This window comes from Ochlerotatus camptorhynchus, unplaced genomic scaffold, assembly GCF_037179485.1.
Source record: "Ochlerotatus camptorhynchus isolate MF236.1 unplaced genomic scaffold, CSIRO-AGI_Acam_v1.1 ptg000343l, whole genome shotgun sequence".
Taxonomy (NCBI): domain Eukaryota; kingdom Metazoa; phylum Arthropoda; class Insecta; order Diptera; family Culicidae; genus Ochlerotatus; species Ochlerotatus camptorhynchus.
The window spans coordinates 170,612-194,403 of NW_027040831.1; the positions used below are offsets into that span (position 1 = coordinate 170,612).

At 43.1% G+C, this 23,792-nt stretch overlaps 1 protein-coding gene across 1 annotated transcript; it reads left to right on the forward strand.

The window, feature by feature from the left end:
• Positions 1 to 22,379: 22,379 nt before the first annotated feature.
• On the forward strand, positions 22,380 to 23,773 carry LOC135708973 (uncharacterized). Its single transcript, XM_065231168.1, has 2 exons — positions 22,380 to 22,658; positions 22,778 to 23,773. The coding sequence occupies exons 1-2, from the start codon at positions 22,380 to 22,382 to the stop codon at positions 23,771 to 23,773; spliced, it is 1,275 nt and encodes a 424-aa protein (XP_065087240.1).
• The last annotated feature ends 19 nt before the right edge of the window (positions 23,774 to 23,792 follow it).

Sequence of the window (23,792 nt, forward strand, 5' to 3'; positions counted from 1 at the left end):
CTCACTGCTAGACGCTGCTTCTTCTTCTTCAGTTTGGCTGTTGGTGAACTGAACAACCCCCTTAAGAAAAAGAATCTCGAATTCCCGAGAAATTATGGACAGTATTTCACCATATCTGCGGGATGAACGCTCCTCTTTAAATCTCGAACCATCAAACTCTATCATCAAGACCCTCAGCCTGAAGTGAGAAGCTCGACCGGACGTGTTCAGATTCACTGTACCTCAGTGGGATCCTGCTATTGAGATCAACAAGAGGATAATATCCAAGTAACCAAAAGTTCTGATATTTGCGGCTTAAGCAGCTTGGTTGAAGGTGATCTATAGAATTCTAAGCAGCCTCAGTTTTAGTCGTTATATGAACTTGAAAGTTCCGGTATCATAATTGAAGAGCATTCTAAGCAGCTCCTGACGGAACTTGAACGGTACTTTTAGGAAATAAATTTACAAAAGTTTTTGTCCTCTAAATCAATTTTATGTTTAGTTCGCCCTTTTATGCAAGTTTAATCTAAAGTCAGGTCTTTATGAAAGTTATTTCCTAAGGTAGGAATGAAATATCTTGGTTTATCAGTATAAGTAGTAGTATTGGAGCTGTTTGAAGAATTAAACCCAGTCCTACTGCGTGAGGGCTCCAGCACGAACCGATTAATTTTTGTTCTTAAAAAATACTTGTGCGGATTGGATTGTGTATGGCTATGACGGACCTTTTTAGAAACTTTCAAGCTGCTAAGAAGTTCCGCAGGGAAGTTTTAAGACACTTTAAAGTTGCTAAGAAGTTCCACTGGGAACTTGTTCGGAACTTTGTGGTGGCCATGTTTTCAGCTTTGCCTGAAGTTCGTAAGAAGTGCTTAGGGATGCTATTTGGAACTTTTTTTGAACTTCAAGAGCCTGAAGTTGCTCGTGTGCTTTCTGTAGCTTCTAAAGTAGCCAGAAAGTTGTGTTGGAACTTTATATGCACTTTACGGGACTTGCAATTGGGTTTTTGCGTTGAATACGGAACTTTTGGTTGCTTGGGCAGAAAGTACTATCGGAACTTTATTTGAACTTTATGGAACTTTGAAGTTCTATCGGAACTTTATTTGAACTTTATGGAACTTTAAAGTTCTTTTGAAACTTTATTTGAACTTTATAGAACTTGGAAGTTCTGTCGGAACTTTAATTGAAATTTTTGGAACTTGAATGTTCTGTCAGAACTTTATTCGAACTTTATGGAACTTGAAGGTTCTGTCAGAACTTTATTCAAACTTAATGGAACTTGGAAGTGAGTTTTATCGTTGAATGCGGAACTTTTGGTTACTTGGTTATTGTCCGATTTCGCAACGCTCTTCGATCCCTTAGGCTTGGTTGGACGTGGCGAGAATTTCGAGATAGCTTGGAAGGATTGAGTCAGCTGCAAGTCCCTCATTGGGTCACCTTTGGAAGCGCTACCATCTCCGCTGAACTCCGTATGTTTTGCGATGCCTCCAAGAAGGCATACGGTGCCTGCATCTATCTCCGGTGCACGTCGTTCGATGGTAGAGTCACAGCATCTTTGCTCACAGCGAAATCTAGAGTAGCTCCACTCGAAGACCTAGAGAAGAAGCGAAAACAAACCTCGATCCCACGATTGGAGCTGTCGTCCGCACTCACTGGTGTTCATCTGTTCGAGAAGGGGTTGTTCAAAGTATTAAGATAACAGCTCAACCAGTGATGCAAAATATCATGACACTCACGTGACACTCGTCTACGCATCAACCGACTATCACTGAGAGAACGTTTTTTTCACGCAGTTAGAGGTAGAGCCACGGCAAACAACAATCACCAGTAATGGTCGCTGCTCACAAGCAAAACGTTACACTCGCTGCTGATGATGAAAACCACAACGAAAACAGTGAAGACTTCTGCAGTACGATAGTGAGAAAAGGCGAAACGACAGAAGAAAATGAAAACAATGCCTACGCATTCCAAGTTCGTCTCGGGAGGTGCGGGTGTGTGAGTTACAAACAAAGCTAGCAACATTAAACGGAAGCTGTTGGGCTCATTCACCAACACACTCACATATGCAAGCAAAGCAGAAACTGCTTGAAAACGAGCACAGATGAGTGTCGTGATTGTCGGGAATGACCAGATCGGTGATGGATCACATCCGAAGACGACATTCACCAGTTGCTTTTTACTTCTTTCGTCAACTTGATGGATGGTCATGGAGAGAGCTTCGACGAGCACATTGATAGGAATGTACAAAGCGATACTACCATCAGCTGTTTGACGATTGTGATTGTGATAGGTCGCAACTCTGAGCTCAACCATACTTTTAGACTGACTGACTGAAATGATCGTCAAATGCTGGATCGCTTCTGCGCCCTCTCGCTGGAATATGTTCGTGGCCAACAGTTGGAGATTCAACACATCACTCGTGGAGTGTTGAACCCAGTCCAATATTCGGTCTGCGATCGTCTTTGAATGATCCAAATCGTAGCTCTCCTTCGAAGATTCGTCCACAACTGCAAGAACGGTGAAAATAGCAGACTAGACTTCATAAGATACCAGGAGATAGTAGAAGCTTTGCACCAGTTGCTAGCCCTAGCCCAGCAGGAAAGCTTCGCTGGAGATTTCGTAGAGTTGCAGAGAAACGGTTAAGTAAAGTCTACATCGAGGATCAACCAGCTCACGCCACGCTTTGGAAACGGGTTAATTATGTTCTCATCGCCACTGACTATCACCGCAAGCATCTCCATGCTGAACAACAGATACTGACCGCCAGCATGCGGGAAAGAAACTGGCCAATTGCTGCTCGCAGCCTAGCACGCATGGTCATTCATCGCTGTGTGAAATGCTTTCGTGCTCGGTCGAAGCTCCACAAGCAGCTCATGGCAGACTTACCATCGGAACGAGTAACTTCAGCTCTCCCTTTTTTACGAGTAGGAAACGTGGACGCCCGGAACGTGGACGCCCAGAAATCCTCATGTGCGACAACGCAATGAATTTCATCGGGGCACGGCGTGGATTGGGTGAAATACGGAAACTGTTATTGGGTTCTTTAATTTTGAAAAATATATCGGTTTTTATATATCATCGGAAAGAGCTTCGTTTTCTGAGCACAGCGATATTTTTTTCAAACCCACACACTTTCATCTCGATTTTTAAATCAAGATTTAAAGCAAAATAATAACTTCACTGTTTGATACTAAACTGACAAACTGACAGCTCGCTCCCATACAAAGTGACACCGAGGGGCACTAATAAGGTGATTTTTGCAAATGTAATCGTATTTATTTAAAATATTTCCAGTGTACCAAAATTGATGAAATTTTGGGTTTGGGTTCCATTTTCAATGCAGATTACGAATATGCATTAACCTCAATACCCTTAAAGAACCCAATTGCCAGATCAGCTGTAATTACACAGAGAACCAATAGACGATGCTTGGGACTAGCAATCATCCTCAATGTGTAAAAACTGGTGATCTTAAATTAGGCAATACCAGCGCCAGCCGCGTCCGAACACAGGTCAAGAAAGAAATGGGAAGGACTGTGTTGACATGACACTCGCTTTGATGGAAGCCGAGAACACCTCTGCACTTCCAAAAGGAATCACTGGGATGTTGAATAAGAGGGTTGGGTTTGCAGCAGGGTTCGTTTTGGTAAAAGATCAGCTGAATTGATGTCCTAATGATCATATAACGCGAAGGGGCTTGGGACTAAACCCACGGTCTTCTGCTCAGTAAGCAAAAACGTTTGCCACTAGGCAAACGAGCTCCTTTTTAATCATCGAGTTGCTGTTATTACCATGTAATCGTATTAACAAATAAAACGATTGACGGATCTTGAATGTGGATGGGCCTGATATTAGACTCATGATGTTCTGCTCAGTAAGCAAAAACGGTTGCTCTAAGGCCACCGAGCCCCTCATATCACATAGTACCGTTGCTCAAATTTGTGTATCCATTCAAACCCGGAACCAAAATACACGATACACAAGCGATTTTACCATAAATTTCTTTGATATGTAAGGAATTGGGACCGCGTTTTTCTGCTCAGTAAGCAGGCCACTGTAACTGACGATCTTTCAAATACGAAAACTAAAAACTACGAAAAAGTACTTAGGTCTTCATTAAGTTCCACTTTCACGTGACGTTCAATGTTTCAATTTGCTCTTTACGCATTGTTCAGGCTATAATGTAATTACAATACCAACAGATAATGAAAACAGAGAAAAAGAAACTTAGGCAGTCTATTAGAAAAGTATCAAAACAATGGATAAAAAAGTAGGAAAACAAAACTACTTTATAATTAAAAATGCAATGCATGAGCGTTAGTTTCGGGATCATTTTAGTGTTAGAGTTATGTTAGCCTTGACCCGTAATTAACCCTGCGGCCCCTCCAACACTAGTTGCAGACAAGGTTGCAAAGACTCATTTCAGCTAAAATAATGTTTTTCGGAATAATAAAACCAAAAGATGGTATGATGGCATGTTTTACTTGTAACTTACAAGAAGAGGTTACAAAGTATGCGTTTGAAACATAAAACCTGTTAATTTTGCTTTCTATGAGTCACAATCAGCGATTTGCTGATCGCTGAGTGAGTGAGTGAGTGAGTGAGTGAGTTTGTGAAAAATCGCTGATTGTGACTCTCATGAAGTTAAATAAACAGGTTTAATATGTCAAACACATTCTTTGCAACCTCTTCTTGTATACTACCAATTCAAAATTTGATCATGGCATCTAATTATTTCATAATTTAGAAAAACATTGTTTTAGCTGAACTGAGTATTTGCAACCTTGGTTGCAGACAGTGGTTGTTAGATCATGCAACACTGTAACTACTACTATATTCAAGATATGATTCGTTTATACAACTCAGTGTTTCAATTCAGGTAAACTATCTATCAAGCAATTACAAAATCAACCTCATAATTACAATTATATGCCAATCACAGACAAGCAGACATAACACTCGCAAGTTGTTAATCGAACAAGCATTTAACAGTCAATTTAAAAGTATCTTAGTTGGTCGTACCGTAACCTGTGACACGCATAGTCAATTCCCTTACGTTTGCCGTTTACACACTACCGCCATCTATTCAGCGTACTACCCACCACAGTGTACTCAACAGATGGCGGTAATGTTTTAGCAACGAGATTTTACAGTGAGAAATATTCAATGTGTTATGTCTGTTTGTCTGTGGGCCAATACTACGATTCTGATATAGACAACTTTGAAGAAAACAAAAGCAACTGCAGAATGAAACCTGACAAATTATCGTCAATCCTCTCCTTCTTGGGCGTCCTGCAGAAGGGTTCGTTTTTGGTGTCAAACTATTGCCTTGTGCAATTCTAAGCGATGTACCAGATAAAATCGCCTCCAAACTCCAAAAACACATGCTCGTTCCCGTTTGAGACGCATACAAACTCTTGCAAACAAATATCCACAAGCTCATCAACCAAAGTACTCCCACGCCAACCAATAACATCATGTAGAGAAAATGTTCACCTCCGTTTTGCTGATTGTCTACCGTTCTAAAAAAAAAAAAAAAAAAAAAAAAAACAATTGGCGAGTCGCAGAGACGACGAATTCATAACGTTGTACATCAGCTCTCCGGTACTATTCCCTCCGATGTCACGATTAATCTTTTCCGTTGTTTAATCGCCGATGAAATTGAAAGCCAACCTCCAAGCTTTCTTGCTGCTTGTGGGGTCCCTTGTGATTCCTCTGAAGATGTATCTCGTTTCGTATTTCATCTACGAATCGGACGCCATGACGGGGTCTTGTTCCTCTTGTAGTATTGCCGGCCGTACTCAGTATAACGATTTTCATGCATAGTTTGCGTCAGGGTACCTTGCGGTACACTCCTTCGGTTGGGACCTCCCACACGTCGATTCATATTTTTAAGGATACAGGGCCGTGATCTATCGTTTATGGCAGTGTTTTAAACATGAAACCAACACCGTCACGTCAAACTGTTCACCAACGTAGCCTTCCGGATCCAATGATGGTTGCACTAAAGGTGGCCAGAAAGGAGCAAACAGATTCTCAAATGACAGAGCACCCCATTATAACAATCGATCCAAAACAAGGTCTTCGCTTAGCATCCTTGAAAGTCAATGGATGTAGAGGCGAAGCCATCGATGCTTTACTGATGTCGCAACGTGTGCATATAGCCGTATTGCAAGAGGTGAACCTACAGTGTCAGTGCGTTATAACTTCTAACTTCCGATGGCAATGATTTGCATCATCCACCGATTTTATTCTCCTTACCAACTCAATCCGATTGTGTTGACCGTGTGGAATCCCTTGATGCTGGTGAACATACGCTCGACTACTCAAAAATCGACTTCGTCAAGCTCAACGAGTTCCTGATGAGCTGTGATTGGAGCAGTATTCTGGCAACAAATGACGTCAACGATATGGCAGCACAATTTTGCAACATAATTTGCAATTGGCTCACCGATAACACTCCAAGACGAAAACCTCCTATATCTCCTGCTTGGAGTTCTCCTCTCCTGCGGCTTTTGAAACGCGATAAAAATTCCTGGCAGCGTAAACTTCGCCGACATCGAACTTCTGAAACGAAACGCAACTTTCATCGCGCTTGCAACGCCTATCGTAAGCTTAATTCAACCCTATACAAGTCATATGTCTTGCGTGTCCAGACCAATTTACGTAGAAATCCCAAGAGCTTCTGGAAGTTTGTGAACTCCAAGCGAAAATCGTCGAATATTCCTTCATCCGTATTTTTTGGCGATTTGGAGTCTACTTCTATGCTCGAATCGTGTGATCTATTTTCCCGCCACTTCAGTTCTGTTTTTTTCGGATTCAGCCGCCAACGCAGATGAAGTAGAAAGAGCGGCTTGCAATGTTCCTGAGGGTCTCATCGATTTGCGTACATTTGTGGTTAGCAATATGTATGTCGTTAAAGCTGTTAGGAAGTTGAAGAAATCTGTTTCACCGGGTCCTGATGGTGTACCTGCAATCATTTTTTGCCGCTGTGTTGCTGTTTTAGCTGATCCCCTAGCTCGCATCTTTACCGCTTCGTTGCACCAAGGAGTTTTCCCCGAAATATGGAGACATTCCTTTATGTTCCCTGTCCATAAGAAGGGTGACAAACGTGACGTGACAAATTATCGTGGCATAACAAGTCTATCTGCAGCTTCAAAATTATTCGAGATCATTGTGAACGATGCTATCTTCTTTCATGTCAAGAGCTACATTTCAGCAACGCAACACGGATTTATGCCAGGACGCTCAGTTACATCAAATTTGCTGGAGTTCACCTCAACATGTATAAATCACTTGGAAAATAGGGCTCAAGTTGATACCGTTTATACCGATCTGAAAGCGGCATTCGATTGCATCGATCATGGTATTCTTCTTCGGAAAATGTCTCGCCTGGGAATTTCGGATGGTTTGGTTGATTGGCTGAAATCATATCTTTCCAACAGAACACTTCGTGTCAAGCTGGGTTCGTGCACTTCATCACCATTTGCTGCAACCTCCGGTGTTCCCCAGGGCAGCAATTTAGGACCATTGCTGTTCACAATCTTCTTCAACGATGTGACGCTCCTCTTGCCGAGTGGTTGTGTGCTCATATACGCCGATGATCTCAAACTATACATTGTTGTCAAGAACGTCGAGGATTGCCGTCAGCTCCAAGCAATGTTAGACCAATTTGTTGATTGGTGCCGCTTAAACAAGCTTTCCGTCAGTATATCAAAATGTGTGGTCATGACATTTAATCGCACAAGAACGCCAATCGTATTCGATTACTCAATTGATGGATTTGTACTAGAAAGAGTAGAACAAGTAAGCGACCTAGGTGTAATGCTGGATCCTAAACTTACGTTTGACTTACACCGTTCAATGGTAATCACTAAGGCTAATCGTCAGCTTGGTTTTATATCAAGAATCTCAAGAGATTTTTCGGATCCGTACTGTTTAAAAGCACTGTACTGTTGTTTGGACTCCCTACCAACTTTCCTGGAACATCAGAATAGAACGTATCCAAAAAACATTCATTCGTCGAGCATTAAGACAACTTCCTTGGAGAGATCCACTAAACTTACCTCCGTATACTGAGAGATGTCGCTTGCTAAGCATGGACACGTTACAACGACGGCGACAAATTCAACAGGCAACATTCGTCGCGAAGTTATTAAGTGATGAAATTGACTCTACCCACTTACTCTCTTGCTTGAACTTTCGTGCGCCAAGCAGATTTCTACGCTCAACGTTCCTATTGCGTCAAGACTCACACCGCTCTTCTTTTGGACAACATGAACCTGTTACGAGTATGATTCGCACGTTTTCTACAGTTGAAGAGTTGTTCGAGTTTGGGGAACCTGCTGCTCAATTCCAGAGACGTATTATTAACTCCAGATACATTTAGTATTTGTTATGGCTTCTGGTTCATTAAGACTTATTGTCCGATGGATGTATTAAATAAAAATAAAATAAAATAAAAATAAAAATGAGTGGACCAGCAAATAGTAGAAAGAGGGGCCTAGCAATCTTGATTCGTCATGGAGTCCACGCAGTTTTTCAAAAGAGTATCTTTTCTGGGTCTAATATTCAGCATGCAGAAATTTCGTACAAGGTATCCTTTTTTATGTTTTGCTTATTTTCATATATTAATTATAATATTTCCTTATGTAGATGGATGAATCTCTGCATAGATTGGATCTAATAAACGTGCACGGGCCTAACCGAGCAGCAGATAAAATTTTCAGCAAACTCGGTACTGTTGTTAAACATCTGAAAGACACGCAATACCTTCTCCTAGCAGGCGACTTCAACAGTCATTTATCGTGTACTCGTTTGGATTCAGATGAGGCTCTACTTATAGGGAAGTACGCCGGTCACGAACATTTTAACGAGAATGGCTTGCAGATGCGACTACCTCTTCGTCTACATGAATTGGCAGTACGTTCTACTCAGCTTAATTCTAATGCAAGTTTTCGATGGACGTGGTCCAATGGAATTCACCGCAGTCAGGTAGATCATCTGCTAACCTCCCTCCCGGTTTATTTCTCATGCGTCTACAATGCATGTTGCCAAATACTCTATCCACCGACCATAAGCTACTTTTATGCAATATTGTCGAAAGCCAGTGTAAACCTGCTTCTACTGAGGACAAAGCTCTATTGGAACAAAGTGCCGAAATTCACATTAGATCCAGATCCATCTCTTCTCAAGAGGCCTGATATTCAGAAAAAGTTTCAAAATCAACTGAGCACAACGGTTCCGATCTCTGTTTCATCGAGTACCGTAGAAGATTCCTGGCAGCTGCTGAAAAAGAAAGTACTGTTCTGAAGAAGACACCTTCCATTCGACCTACTAGGGAGTGTCGTAGAGCTTTTGCTGACGTAAAGAAATTTGCATTTTGGGCAAATCGCTCTGCACTCCCCAAATGGGCTCACAAGCTGGCTGAGGCTCGGGAGATTTTTCGAAAAAAAAGCTTCGTGAATACCAAGAGAGCGAAGTTGAAGTTTTCTTCCGCAATCTTCAGCAATATCCGGCCGGTGACCGCATAAATCGAACTTTCCGATATTTGTAGCGATTCAACAAAAAGGAGTTTTTCAAAAATTCCTTCTCCGTTATCGGCATTAATGATTGGGTTGTGGACGACAATGCTCCATCTCTCATCCCGGACTTACTTCCAGAATCACCAGAATCCGAATTACTGTCAGCCCCAACTCTAAGGGAAGTACAGCACATCGTAGATAAATTAAAGAATGGGAAGACTCCAGGCGTGGATTCCCTCTATGCGGAGTTCTTTAGATACTGCGATAGTACTACTATCAGTGAACTTCATCAGCTCCTGGTAAAGGTGTGGACCAAAAATAAGATTCCATCTGATTGGAAACATGTTGTAGTAGTTCCTATTCCGAAAATGAAGAATCCTAGGACCATCAACCATTATCGAAGAATATGCCTATGTTCCACTGCATACAAAATATATGCCAGTTGGATTTTGAGTAAGCTACAAGATCTTGTTCCGCCTATTGGTTGCCATCAAGCTGCATTCTTGCCCGAAAGATCTACAATTGACCACCTTTTCGTACTGCAACGCGTTCTTCAAGAACGATGGAATGGCGGGCAGTCAACTCTATCGATGAAGCTTTTGATCGAGTGTCCTTATATTCATTGACTGCCATACTCAGAGGTAACTCATGAAAGCCTTCTAAGCACTATAAACTAACTATTTCCATTAAACAGGTAAAGTGGTCCCTACTTCCTTCATAAATCGGATTTTGGAGTGTTTGAGAGGCGAACAGCAACAGGTGCTATGGAAGGGACAGCTCTCCAATCCATTTCATCGTCGAAGAGGAATTAAACAAGGTTGTCCTTTGTCTCCATATATTTTCAACTTAATTATGGAAGCTGTATTGGAATCTGTTGCTGATGAAGTTCCCAACCTGATACTGAACCAGGAAGGTAGAATCACACTTCCTCTTATCCTTGCATTTGCCGACGACATCATCATTATCGTGGACAATAAGGAAGACCTAGAGGTTATGCTTTCTAAACTCAAAGAATACCTAGGATATGTCGGCCTGAATCTAAATGAGGACAAATGTAAGATTTTAGTTAGGGAATCAAAGGGGGAGGCTTTGACTGAGATCCAGATTGGTGGGCGGTATTATAAAAAAAACTGAGCCTATGCGGTGTACCTTACAGCTAAACTAGAACGCGCTATGACTGTGAGGGCTCGTTGTAGGAATGCTGTGCGAGTTTCAAGAGCCGTGATGGACTTCTTAAAAAAGTACAATCCATCCTGGCAGCTGGGTCGTGTGATTTATGAGTCTGTTATAGCTTCTGCTATGATTTTCGGGACTCAAGTTGCTGTTTTGATGAAGTACAGTACAGTACAGTACGAAACACAAGTGGTGCAGAATATGGCGAACTTGTGCCAAAGTGAAAATGGATCTGTTGCTAACGCATCCGTGAATCGTTTGCTTGGTAAAAAGCGAATCACAAAAAAGGTCCGCATTTATCAAATGCGCTGGTGGGGGCATGTTTGGAGGCAAAACCGTTCTCATCCCCTTCGATGTGCGAGCTTGTAGGCCCAGCTTCACTTGGTGGGACAGTGTTCATCAGTCGATGCAACGTTTTGGAGACCTTACCTACGATGAGTGGAAGCAACTCGCGCTAGATAAGGGAAAATTTCATAAGAAATTAACCGAAATATACGATCTCGACGAATCTGATGGTAGCGACTGGGGTACAATCAAATACTCTTCTTCGTTTAATTTTTCAATATTAAACACATTTTTCTTTTCTAGAGATGATCCCTGAAGAAGCTTGACTGCTATACACTATCGAACTGCTTTACAATCCTCAATTTTACAGGAATTTGCGAAGACAGTAGCCGAAGAAACGGCGATGAACAATACCAACTTTAAATTCATCCCGGAAAAATCACCAAATTTTGATGGCCTTTGGGAGGCTGCCGTGAAGTCGATGAAAGGACATCTGTAGCGTACCCTAGGGAAAACGGTTATTTCAGCTGATGAAATGGCAACTCTGGTGGCGCAAATCGAGGCCTGCCTCAACTCGCCTGTCTGTTTTATCATCCATAGTTAATTTCCCCCGCCGCGGCTGGAGCCGCACGTCCGAAGTTCTGATGTTCCACATGCCTCCCATCCGATGTCGCTCCAATCTGAAAATCGTCGTTGTATCCAGCTCAACTCACTTGCTGTTTAACATATAGTTGTTAATGCGTCAAGTATTCTGTGGGGGTTGAGAAATCCCCACGCCAAGTTATGTGTATTGTGACACCTTCTATATTTCTTGATACCAAACACCATTCCAATTGGTCAGCAGGGTACAATCATCGCCCAAGGATCATCCTCGAAGTCGCACCGAAGCCTCAGCAGCCCAATCGCTATCCAGATACTGCGTGGACAACTCTCGGACATCCGATCCGATCCTGAACTCGTTCATATGCCAGAACATCAGCATCGGACGGTTATTTAACGGGCTCATCGGTAGCGCAACCGCGCTAGCGGAGTCGGACGCGAAAATGCTTCAATTGTAAATTGTCCAAATATATATTGTCCAACAGAAAACTTAAAATCGATCCCGCACCAGCTTATTTAAATATTGTTTAACGCTATTCAATTTTTAAGAGCATCCCCATCACCCGAGACGGAACCCATCCAGAACGATATTGGCTTGTTTGCCTTCCTTCTAAACAACTGGTTATGATTTGTGGCAATAATTGGAGTTGAAAGTTTTTCCCCCACTGCCCTCGTTCTCATTGACCGATTGGCCCACATCCCTGGCGATGTGAAGAAGCATTACGGTTCCCTGGTGATGACTTAGAGCGTATGGTGTAGCTGCATGAAGAGTCACTCATGTAAGAGTCATAGAAAAATGGTTATCGCCAGCCAGCAACGTTGGAGCAACTTCCGGAGAAAAGTACTCCTGCCAAACGTGCCATTTATGATACAATTATTTGTCTGACAGTTCCATCAATCTTCGAGCAGCAATTATTGCTCAAGTTTCCTCTCAAGTGGGCACAATATTTACGATCATGGGCATCGTGAGGCACTGGCATTTTATGGTTGCTTGGTTGCATATTCGCCAGACATCAGAAAGTAGGCTGGAGAGGAGGATTCGAATCATGCAAGGAACCCCTCGTTCGGATTCGATTTAATTATGCCTCCAATAAAAGGTAAGCCACACGGTCAAGTGGTCGTCCTAAAAATGGCAACATTACGAACACACAATCGCACAAAATTGGTACCATTTCCCCTTCCGACGGACAATTGCGACAGCAGAGAGACGTTTTAGATTTAATTAACAACAACTATTCATACAACTGGCCGGTGTCGAGTAGTAGCATTCCATTCTCCAGCCCGGAGGCATTCGAATGGGACTTTCCGTGTCGTTCTGGATATTCAAACCGCCTGACGTCATTCGAAACCAGAACGGCAGAATGGCTCGACTACGTGAACTTTGCAATGTTTCTAGCTACGCAAGAGGACCTCCGTCAGTGGCGTCAGCAGTTCTATGCAACGATCGCTTTCAAATTCCATTCGAAAGTGCATTCGAAAAAAGTTCTTCACTCGGCCTGCTGCGTTGAAATACGTGGAACCTGACGAAGCATAATGAAATGGCATTTTTCCCGATTGGAAACTATAGCCCAGATATGACCGCTGCTGTCCCCATCAGCAAGCAAGCTGAGATGGCAATCAACCGCTCCGGTACGAAAAGCAATCGCACTCACAGAAAATGGAAAATTGCATCAGCGAACTGCGTGAAAACGATGCCAGTACCAAAGACCATTCGTTTCAAATTCTGGGAAAATTGCCCCCGGGCACAGAACGGGCGGACCTTAGGAATCTCAATCTAAACTGTATTTTCACACGCCAGTTGCAATTCCGCACCGCACGCACGTGGAATTAATTTCGCCATTGAGTCACCCCTCGGAGTTTGCTCACTTAACAATGCTCACCGCGATTGCATTTGGTTTTCCTGGTGGGGAATGTAAATTACAGTCAGGAATCCTTATTGCCGGGGTAACGGGGGCGTGAATAAGGAACCGCGAATAAGGATACCCACAGCTTATGGGATTTTCACTAATGGGGGCTGTAGTGGATTATCTCATTTGTTTCAATACATAAAGCTATACTGTCTTCGACAAAGTTGCTGTACTGGGTTAGACCAACAAGCCTGTGCCATTGGATTCGGGTTAATTGAGAACTACGCCGCTAGAGGCGCTTCACTTTTATGTTACTTATGACGGGCGCTATAATATATGGATCATATTTCCAACATAGAATATTTCGTGATCCTGACCATATAGAAAGTTACTGTCTTGAGCAAAGTTGTTCAGGTGACCAAGTCCTTTCGGAAGGTGGCCATATTAGTTCAGAACTCTCTCACTACGCAGCGCTAGTGTGCATGTGCAATTCCTATATAAACTGTATCTCGAGAGCCTGGCTATATAGAAAGTTGCTGTTTTCAGCAAAGTTGTGCAGGTGATCAAGTCCTTTTGGATGGTGGCCATATTAGTTCAGAACTCTCTCACTATTCAGCGCTAGTGTGCATGTGCAATTCCTATATAAACTGTATCTCGAGAGCCTGGCCATATAGAAAGTTGCTGTTTTCAGCAAAGTTGTGCAGGTGAGCAAGTCCTTTCGGATGATGTTCATATTAGTTCAGAACACGCTCACTACGCGGCGCTAGTGTGCAAGTGAATTTCCTGTATTAGCTGTATCTCGAGAACCTGGCCATATAGAAGGTTACTGTCTTGAGCAAAGTTGTGCAGGTGATCAAGTCCTTTCGAATGATGGTCATATTAGTTCAAAACACACTCACTACGCGGCGCTAGTGAGCAAGTAAATTTCCTGTATAAGCTGTATCTCGAGAACCTGGCCATATAGAAGGTTACTGTCTTGAGAAAAGTTGTTCAGGTCACTAAGTCCTTTCGGATGATGGTCATATTATTTCAGAACCCTCACACTACGCGGCGCTAGTGTGCACATGAACTTTCTTAATATGTTATGACTCCAAAGCTTGTCCATATAAGATGTTGCTGTGCAATGTGAGAACAGGAACCGGAAAAAGGATGATGTGTAGAGGCCGGAAATCGATGTCAGATGCCATGTTGGAATCCAAGATGGCGGCCATCGGTTCAAGAAAAACTGTCAAATACCGTACAATATGGATATTTTTGGAAAGGGGATGACGTGTAGAGGCTGGAAATCGTTGCTAGACGTCATTTTGGAATCCAAGATGGTGGCCATCGGGTCAAGAAAAACTGTCAAATACCCTATAATACGGGTATTTCCGGAAAAAGAACGACGTGTAGAGGCCGGATATCGATGCCAGTCGCCATTTTGGAATCCAAGATGGCGACCATCGGGTCAAGAAAAACTGTCAAATACCCTACAATATGGGTATTTCCGGATAGGGAACGACGTGTAGAGGCCGGAAATCGATGTCAGACGCCATTTTGGAAACCAAGATGGTTGCAGTTGTTGTTGTTGCCTGCTTTGATAAAATTTACACAAAAATCAATTTTACGGATGTTCCGGATCTTCTCACGGACCATCTGGTGACTCCTCAGAGCCATTGAACAGCTAATGTATCTAAAATCACCATTTTACTACACTCCACATAGTTGCAGAGTAAAATCAAGGCCTACTTTGATCAAATTTACACAGCAATAAATTTATAAGATTTTCCGGATCTTCCAGCGGGTTATGTCGTGACCACTCGTAACAATTGAACCGCTAATATAACAAAAATCACCATTTTACAACATTTCACGTAGTTGCAGAGCAAAATCAAGGCCTGCTTTAATCAAATTTGCGCAGCAATACATTTTACGGGTGTTCTGGATCTTTCGGCGAGCCACTTGGAGCCAGTGAACAGCTAATATATAAAAAAAAATCATAATATTACTACATTATATACAGTTGCAATTAAAAATCAAGGCAAACTTTAATGAAATTTACTAAGCAACCAATTTTACGGATGTTCCAGATCTTTCGGTGGGTCATCTGGTGACCATTTGGAGCCAATGACCAGCTAATATTTCAGAAATCACAATTTTACTGTATTCCATATAATTGCGGAGGAAAATCAAGGCCTACTTTGATCAAATTTACACAGCAATCAATTTTACGGATGTTCCGTATCTACCAGTGGACCATCTGGTGATAACTCGGAGCCATTGAACAGCTAACATATCAAAAATCACCATTTTACAACATTTCTCATTGTTGCAGAGAAAATCAAGGCCTACTTTGATCGAATTTATGTATCACTAAATTTTACGGATGTTTCGGATCTTCCGGCGGATCACCTGGTGACCACTTGGAGCCATTGAAACGCTTATATATCTAAAATCATGAATTTACTACATTTCATATAGTTGCAGAGAATAATCAAGGCCTACTTTGATCAAAAATACATAATAATCCAGATTAAGGTTGATCCAGGTCATCGGAAGGCCTTCCGGTGGACGCTCATTATTTAGAACCAGGTTATGGGTTGATTTTGTTAAAATATTAATCAGCACTTCCCATAGATGCCTGTTGCTGTGGATTTTCAGCACCACCTTGTTGTAGACGACTGGTACCTTTTCTCCCCCCGATGGCCTCTCGGAAACTCGGAATAAAACCGGAACCACTTGGCCAATTTTTTCCAATTTTTAGTAGACCATAATTTCGAACATTTTTCTACTCACTGTGAAAATTTCAACCAATTTCATGGTTAAACAAAAAAGTTATACCTATGCAAACATTGCTATTCGTATACCTGTCCGTAAAAATAAAAACTGCACAAGCGCAGAAGTTTTTTTTTTTTTTTTAATACTTTATTATAGAGATTTTTAGCCATAGGCTAGTTCATCTCTTACAGAAGCGCAGAAGTAAAGCAGGTGGTGTTCGTTTGAAACGCTAATAACTTTTCGGGGGTAACTCGGATTCACATACGGTCTTGAGCCAAGATGTTCCCAATACTCCAAAAGTGATACATTTTGTACACGAAGAAAATCGACCCACTACAGCGCCACCTAGAGCCGCGAATGTGAAAGTGGCTCGCTCCCCCATACATTTTGTCGATTTTCCCCATACAAACTTCAAGCCGTTTGAGCGAGGGGTTCCCGGGAACCAAATGACTTCAAATTTTGGCAGGGTGATTCTGACCCCCCAAACTACCATTCCAGAGGGTAGCGTTTGAAATTCCAGACTTTGACTTTTTTTTCCATATAACGCTGAAACACTCTAGTGACCATGGAAAACATGTTGCCGCCATATTGGATTCCAAAATAGCGTCTGGAATCTATATCTGGCCTCTACACGTCGTCCATTTTCGGAAATTCCCAAATTGTAGTGTATTTGACAGTTTTTCTTAAACTGATGGCCACCATCTTGGATCCCAAAATGTCGTCTGGCATCTATTTCCGGCCTCTACACTTCGTCTCCTTCCAAAAATATCCATATTGTAGGGTATTTGACAGTTTTTCTTGAACCTATGGTCGCCATCTTGGATTCCAAAATGGCATCTGACATCGATTTCCGGTCCCTAGACGTCATCTCCTATCCGAAAATACCCATGTTGTTGGGTATTTTACAGTTTTTCTTGAAACGATGGCAACCATCTTGGATTCCAAAATGGCGTCTGACATCGATTTTCGGTCCCTACACGTCGTTCCTTATCCGGAAATACCCATATTGTAGGGTATTTGACAGTTTTTCTTGACCCGATGGTCGCCATCTTGGATTCCAAAATGGCGTCTGGCATCGATTTCTGGCCTCTACACGTCGTTCCCTCTCTGGAAATACCCGTATTATAGGGTATTTGACAGTTTTTCTTGACGCTATGGCCGCCATCTTGGATTCCAAAATGACGTCTGGCATCGATTTTCGGTCTCTACACGTCGTTCCTTATCCGGAAATACCCATATTGTAGGGTATTTGACAGTTTTTCTTGACCCGATGGTCGCCATCTTGGATTCCAAAATGGCGTCTGGCATCGATTTCTAGCCTCTACACGTCGTTCCCTCTCTGGAAATACCCGTATTATAGGGTATTTGACAGTTTTCTTGACCCTATGGCCGCCACCTTGGATTCCAAAATGACGTCTGGCATCGATTTCCGGCCTCTACACGTCGTCCCCTTTCCAAAAATATCCATATTGTAGGGTATTTGACAGTTTTTCTTGAACCGATGACCGCCATCTTGGATTCCAAAATGGCATCTGACATCGATTTCCGGCCTCTACACGTCATCCCTTTTCTGGTTCCTGTTCTCACATTGCACAGCAACATCTTATATGGACAAGCTTTGGAGACATAACATATTAAGAAGTTCATGTGTACACTAGCGCCGCGTAGTGTGAGAGTTCTGAAATAATATGACGATCATCCGAAAGGACTTAATCATCTGAACAACTTTGCTGAAGACAGTAACCTTCTATATGGCCAGGTTCTCGAGATACAGCTTATACAGGAAATTCACTTGCACACTAGCGCCGCGTAGTGAGCGTGTTCTGAACTAATATGAACATCATCCGAAAGGACTTGCTCACCTGCACAACTTTGCTCAAAACAGCAACTTTCTATATGGCCAGGCTCTCGAGATACAGTTTATATAAGAATTGCACATGCACACTAGCGGTGCGTAGTGAGAGAGTTCTGAACTAATATGGCCAACATCCAAAAGGACCTGATCACCTGCCCAACTTTGCTGAAGACAGTAACTTTCTATATGGTCAGGATCACGAAATATTCTATGTTGGAAATATGATCCATATATTATAGCGCCCGTCATAAGTAACATAAAAGTGAAGCGCCTCTAGCGGCGTAGTTCTCAATTAACCCGAATCCAATGGCACAGGCTTGTTGGTCTAACCCAGTACAGCAACTTTGTCGAAGACAGTATAGCTTTATGTATTGAAACAAATGAGATAATCCACTACAGCCCCCATTAGTGAAAATCCCATAAGCTGTGGGTATCCTTATTCGCGGATAGCCCGGCAATAAGGATCCGGCAATAAGAGATACCGGCAATAAGGAATCCGGCAATAAGGATTCCTGACTGTACATTGCCCACTCTTCCCGGAATGAAAGCCGCATGGAAACTCGTGAGCGGTTTTACAAATGTCCTTCCACCGCTTACCTTCGGGCATTGTGCGGTCCATATTTTGCACAACTTTCGGCAGGCCTAATTTCACGTCCCCCGTCGCAGGGTGAGCATCGCTTGGGAAAATTGGTTCATTCGCCACTACTCTTTGGCCAGCTGGATAGTGTGACTTAGGAATGCATTGAATATCAGAAAACCAACCTGCCTACAAATTGAACCGCTTGGTTCGGCACTTAAATTGGAACGGATAATTTTCCTGTTGCAGAAACCATTTGGCGATCATTTATAGCAATGAATAAGGTTTTCATTTGTTTGGTATTAATGCTCAACTGTCTTGATAAATCTTTACGGAGCCAAAAGCTTCGCATGTAACTGAGCAAAATTCAGCTTCGATTATCTACGTGACTAATCAGATAAATTAGACCTGATTTCCGCGTACTGTTTACGTGAAATTGGGGTAAATACTACTGGAAAACAGGTAACTTTTAAGTGATATTCCGTTTTGTTTAAAACGCTTTTCATGTTATTTGTATGTGAATGAAAATTATGGAACGTAACTTAAGTTTTCATCTATCGGGAGGTTCTTTTTAAAAAAAGAACACACGAACTACACGGTCTGACTACTGGATACGAAGTGATTTATTCAGTTTTAATCAAAGACCTAACTGCCCTGCCTTTTGCCCCAAAAGTGCTAACTTGGCACCTAGCAACGATGGTCCGATCGTCACGTTGTCCGACTGGCTGGAATTCCTGGGTCTGGCAAGGTGTCCGATGTCATCCTGCTGCGTTGGTGCTGACTGCGCTATCTCGATGCGGGCGCATACTCCTTTAGCTGCGTCAGGCGGCCCTCCAGAGGATAAGTCCGGGGAAGGTTCGTGTTTAACTCGTATATTTATATAGAAGCTGTCAATATTATGACCCGAGTAGCACACTTCCACTTCAATAAGTTGCAGCGACTTGTTTATGACTGAAATAAGTCGTATAGAAGTTTTCACAACCGATTAGAGACAAGCGTGCTACTAGGGGAAATTCTATCGGGCAGATGTAAACTCCACGTGTTTTAATAGATCTTATACCTGCTCATAAAATTGCAAATCATTATCAGTTAGAAATATGTATGGGTCTTTTATTTCTTACAAAATATTTACAACTATTAGCAGACCCAAAATGCCGATGCCACCTTCTGAAGTTATCAAAATAGAAGAAGACTCCGTTAGCAACATATACCTACAATTACCGTCCAATATTTGCAACAACTTTACCTTACCAATCAGGCTAAGGCCTTGTTGTCGTCTGCTGCCCGAAAGTCCTCTCCACTCTACTCGATCCATGGCCACACGTCGCCAGCCTCGTAGTCTGGGAAGGGTCCGCATGTTGTCTTCTACTAGGTCGCCTTTTCACTGGGTCGTCATCCAGCATTCTTACGACGTGTGCAGCCCACCGTAGTCACTCAATTTTCGCAATGTGGACGATGGATGGTTCTCCCAGCTGCTGCCGCAATTCGTGGTTCATTCGCCGGCTCCACGTTTCGTCATTTATCTGCACTCCACCGTAGATGGTACGCAGCACCTAGAGGACCACCTATCTAATCATCGTCTTGTAGATAGTCAACTTCGTACAGCGGCGAATTTTATTCGATCAACGTAGGCACGATTGCCTGCCATAATGCGTCTTTGAATTTCTCTGCTGGTATCATTTTCGGCGGTCACCAGTGATCCCAAAAACAAGAAATCGTCGACCACCTCGAGTTCTTTACCGTCAATCTGAACTCGGGGTGGGAGCTAACATTGTCTTCCCTAGACCTCTTCCTCTCATTTATTTCTTTCAATCCGCCTAGCTTTAGCCTTCAGTCTGATGTACGTTTCCGCCATCGTCTCTGTCTGTGAGGACTACCCTAGCACTGCGTTCATCAAATTAGCCAGCTGTTCAGCCGTATGATGTAGAAGTAGGAAGTTAGATTGTTCGACCATGGCTTTGTTCCAGTCATCGACAATCAACAACAGATCACTTTCGCTTTCTATATGGATGAGTCTCACGGGAGATAAATTTTGTTTGAGAGCGAGAGATTTGGTCTACGAACCGTTCGTTGGTGAAATTCACCACGTCCACGATCGTATAGTGGGATTGGGATAATTAGGTTTAGATACGAATTTGTATTTTAGTAATAAGTGGCACAAGGTCGAAGATGGTCCTGCGAGGCCAACAATAAATATAGTTTGTTAATGTCAATAAATGTAGTGTTGTAGTGCGATTGTGTGAGTCCCAAGGAGCTTATGTGTTTTTTTTGTGTGCCAAGAAGAAGGCCCATATCCCACCAACCTACCACTCAAATCCAAAGCCGACGGTCAGAGTGTCCACCACCGAAGTTTAGCCACCTAGTCTCAGGTAATCCAACATAATTGGTCCTTCGAGCCGGACCGTGTCAAGACCCTAAACGCTCGATCGACGGATGGAATAGGCCAGACCACACATCCATCACACCATTGTGTACCGCGAAAGAAAGGAGTTTCGCCATCGTTCCGCGGGACAATTAGCGAGGCATAATAAGGCAGCAGCCATTTCGTCTCTCATCAATTGCCTGAAAGGTGATCCATTGTTGGAGGCTTAGCGCGCGCTGGGACTAAGCGCCGTTTGGATATCGAAACTGGCTGGTCTTTGGAATTTGACTCAGCTTTCGTGGATCGTATTTGACATCGCCCAGGACTGGACACTCATAGCAACGGATTCCTGTTTCTCCAGGTAAATTAAATATTTAGTGTATGTCCTACCGAAGTTTGGACTTCTTGAAACTAACACTGCTCTTCGACCTCTCTTGGATTTTCCACGCTTCGACCAATTTGGGTTCCATGGTCATCCGACGACCACCATCTGAGGACAACCACGGACTACGATTACCTGTACTTCACTCCTAGACGATTGCCACGATCGTCCGTACTATTACGTGCTAGGATCCTTGGCTGTGAGTGACGGTTAAAACACATACGCAACATTGCGCCGCCAGCCATCAGTGACGACGCCCATCGGCCGTGGTTGTGGCCATCTTGTTCATCCGATCAAGGCATTTGACGGGATTTCGACAACGAAGAGGGAGCACCATCATATTATTGTCCGGGTGAGTCTATATAGAACTCTGTATATGTCTGCCGAAGCCTGGCAGCAGAAAATACACGATTATTTGGGGACACATCCCTGATTTCCTCGCTGAGGCGAACTGCGATTGCACTTATTTTGAATTTGAATTTCATTGCTGGATTTTGCACCGCTGCTGGTTTCTCTGGGTGAGTTGACCGCAGTATATGCCCGGCCGAAGTCGGATTCTAGTGGTACTACATTAGTTCCTCATCCTCTTCTCCCAATTCTCGTTGGTATTCTATCGGAGTTTCGACATCTGGTGACATCATACGATAGGAGTTTCGATATCTAGCGAGTTCATTCAAACGTTGATCATTGATTGATGTGTAGAAGTATTCGATCGATTTGGACACTTGTGGAGCTGTTAGTTTCTCTAGGTGAGCTGCCTCAGTATATGTCCAGTCGAGTTTGGATAATTTTGAATACTACATGCTGGTTTCCTCTCCTCTTCATACGTTCCTTATTCGCTAATGAGCATTACCAACAAAGTACCTGTGTCGTGACTGAAGCTTTGGTCAATTGGATTGCTGACTTTGGATCAATTTAGGAGGAATCGTTTGTTGTAAAGGTCAGTTAACATAGAATAGTGTGTGTCCACCGAAGCAAGGGACCACAGTATACTACAACGACACTTTTCTTCTCGTTCCGTATCAACTATACCGAGCTAACATCATGCCTACCAAGAAGCCGTGTACCAGGAAGTCGGTTCTGAAACTCCTCATTACCAAGTTGAAGGAGATTGAGTTGGCCTTCAACTATATCTGGCGTTTCACGGAGAAAATCCAGGAAACAACGACTACTACTCAGATCAATCTACGATTGGAGAAAATCGACGAACTGTGGGAGAGGTATGGTGTTACTCTCGTCGAGCTTAAATCGCAAGATGACTTCGACGATGAAAACGACGAATTCGAGATACAAAGACAGGAGTTTAGCGACCGTTACTATCAAGCAAAATCCATATTAATAGATCAGGCTAGGTAGAGGCAGGAACCTACATCGTTGAACCAATCCATCCTTGGGCTGAACCATCAGTAACAGCAACGCTTGATCACGTTCGTCTTCCGCAGATTAAGCTGCAATCTTTCAACGGCGAGATAGACGAGTGGTTGAGTTTCGGGGACTTATTCACTTCCTTGATCCACTGGAAGACGGATCTTCCAGAGGTAGAAAAGCTCCACTACTTGAAGGGATGTCTGCAAGGGGAACCGAAGACGTTGATCGATTCGTTGCAGGTCACCGCTGCCAATTACCAAGTTGCATGGGCTAAGCTGTTGAAGCGGTGCAACAACAGCAAGCAACTGAAGAAACGCCAAATCCAATCTCTCCTCAAGTTACCCATCCTATCCAAGGAATCCGTTAACGAGTTGCATAGTCTAGTTGAAGGGTTCGAAAAGATTGTGCAAACGTTGGACCAGATTGTACAACCGGTTGACTACAAGGATCTCCTCTTGGTTAATCTGTTGACGTCTCGTCTAGATCCGTCCACTCGCCGGGGTTGGGAAGGGTTTTCTTCGACCCAGGAACAGGGCACCATCAAGGAACTTCTCGAATTTCTCCAACGGCGAGTTCGCATATTGGAATCCTTACCATCCAAGACTGCAGATCCTATGAAATCATCAAATCAGCCACAACCACCAAGGCAAAGGAGCGCTGCAGTCAGGACTAGCCTCAACACTGTACAAGCGTCCGGATGGCGCTGTTTAGCCTGCTCGGGAAATCATCCACTGTTCCAATGTGGCACATTCCAACGAATGTCAGTAACGGATAAGGATTCGTTACTGCGGTCTCATTCGTTGTGTAGGAACTGCTTCAGACAGGGACATCAGGCAAAGGAATGTCAGTCGAAGTACTCGTGTCGGAATTGTAAGGGTCGACACCACACGTTGGTCTGTTTTAAACCTGATAGGGACTCCAACTCCAAGACATCAACCAAAGGCAGCAACGTATCCAAGGGAGCTTCGGAATCCAATCAATCCTCGAAACATTTAGCCTACTCTTCCACTCCTCAAGTAGTTAATCTGGCAGCTACTGACAGCTACACGATTCAGCCTTCGGCTGGGTAGTCAGTGGAGGATATACCGA

What these genes read in the sequence shown, in the direction of transcription:
- LOC135708973 (XM_065231168.1), top strand. Translation starts at nt 22,380, where the DNA reads ATGCCTACCAAGAAGCCGTGTACCAGGAAGTCGGTTCTGAAACTCCTC. An exon ending in TTAGCGACCGTTACTATCAA is followed by an intron (nt 22,659 to 22,777) that starts GCAAAATCCATA and finishes CGTCTTCCGCAG; the next exon opens with ATTAAGCTGCAATCTTTCAA.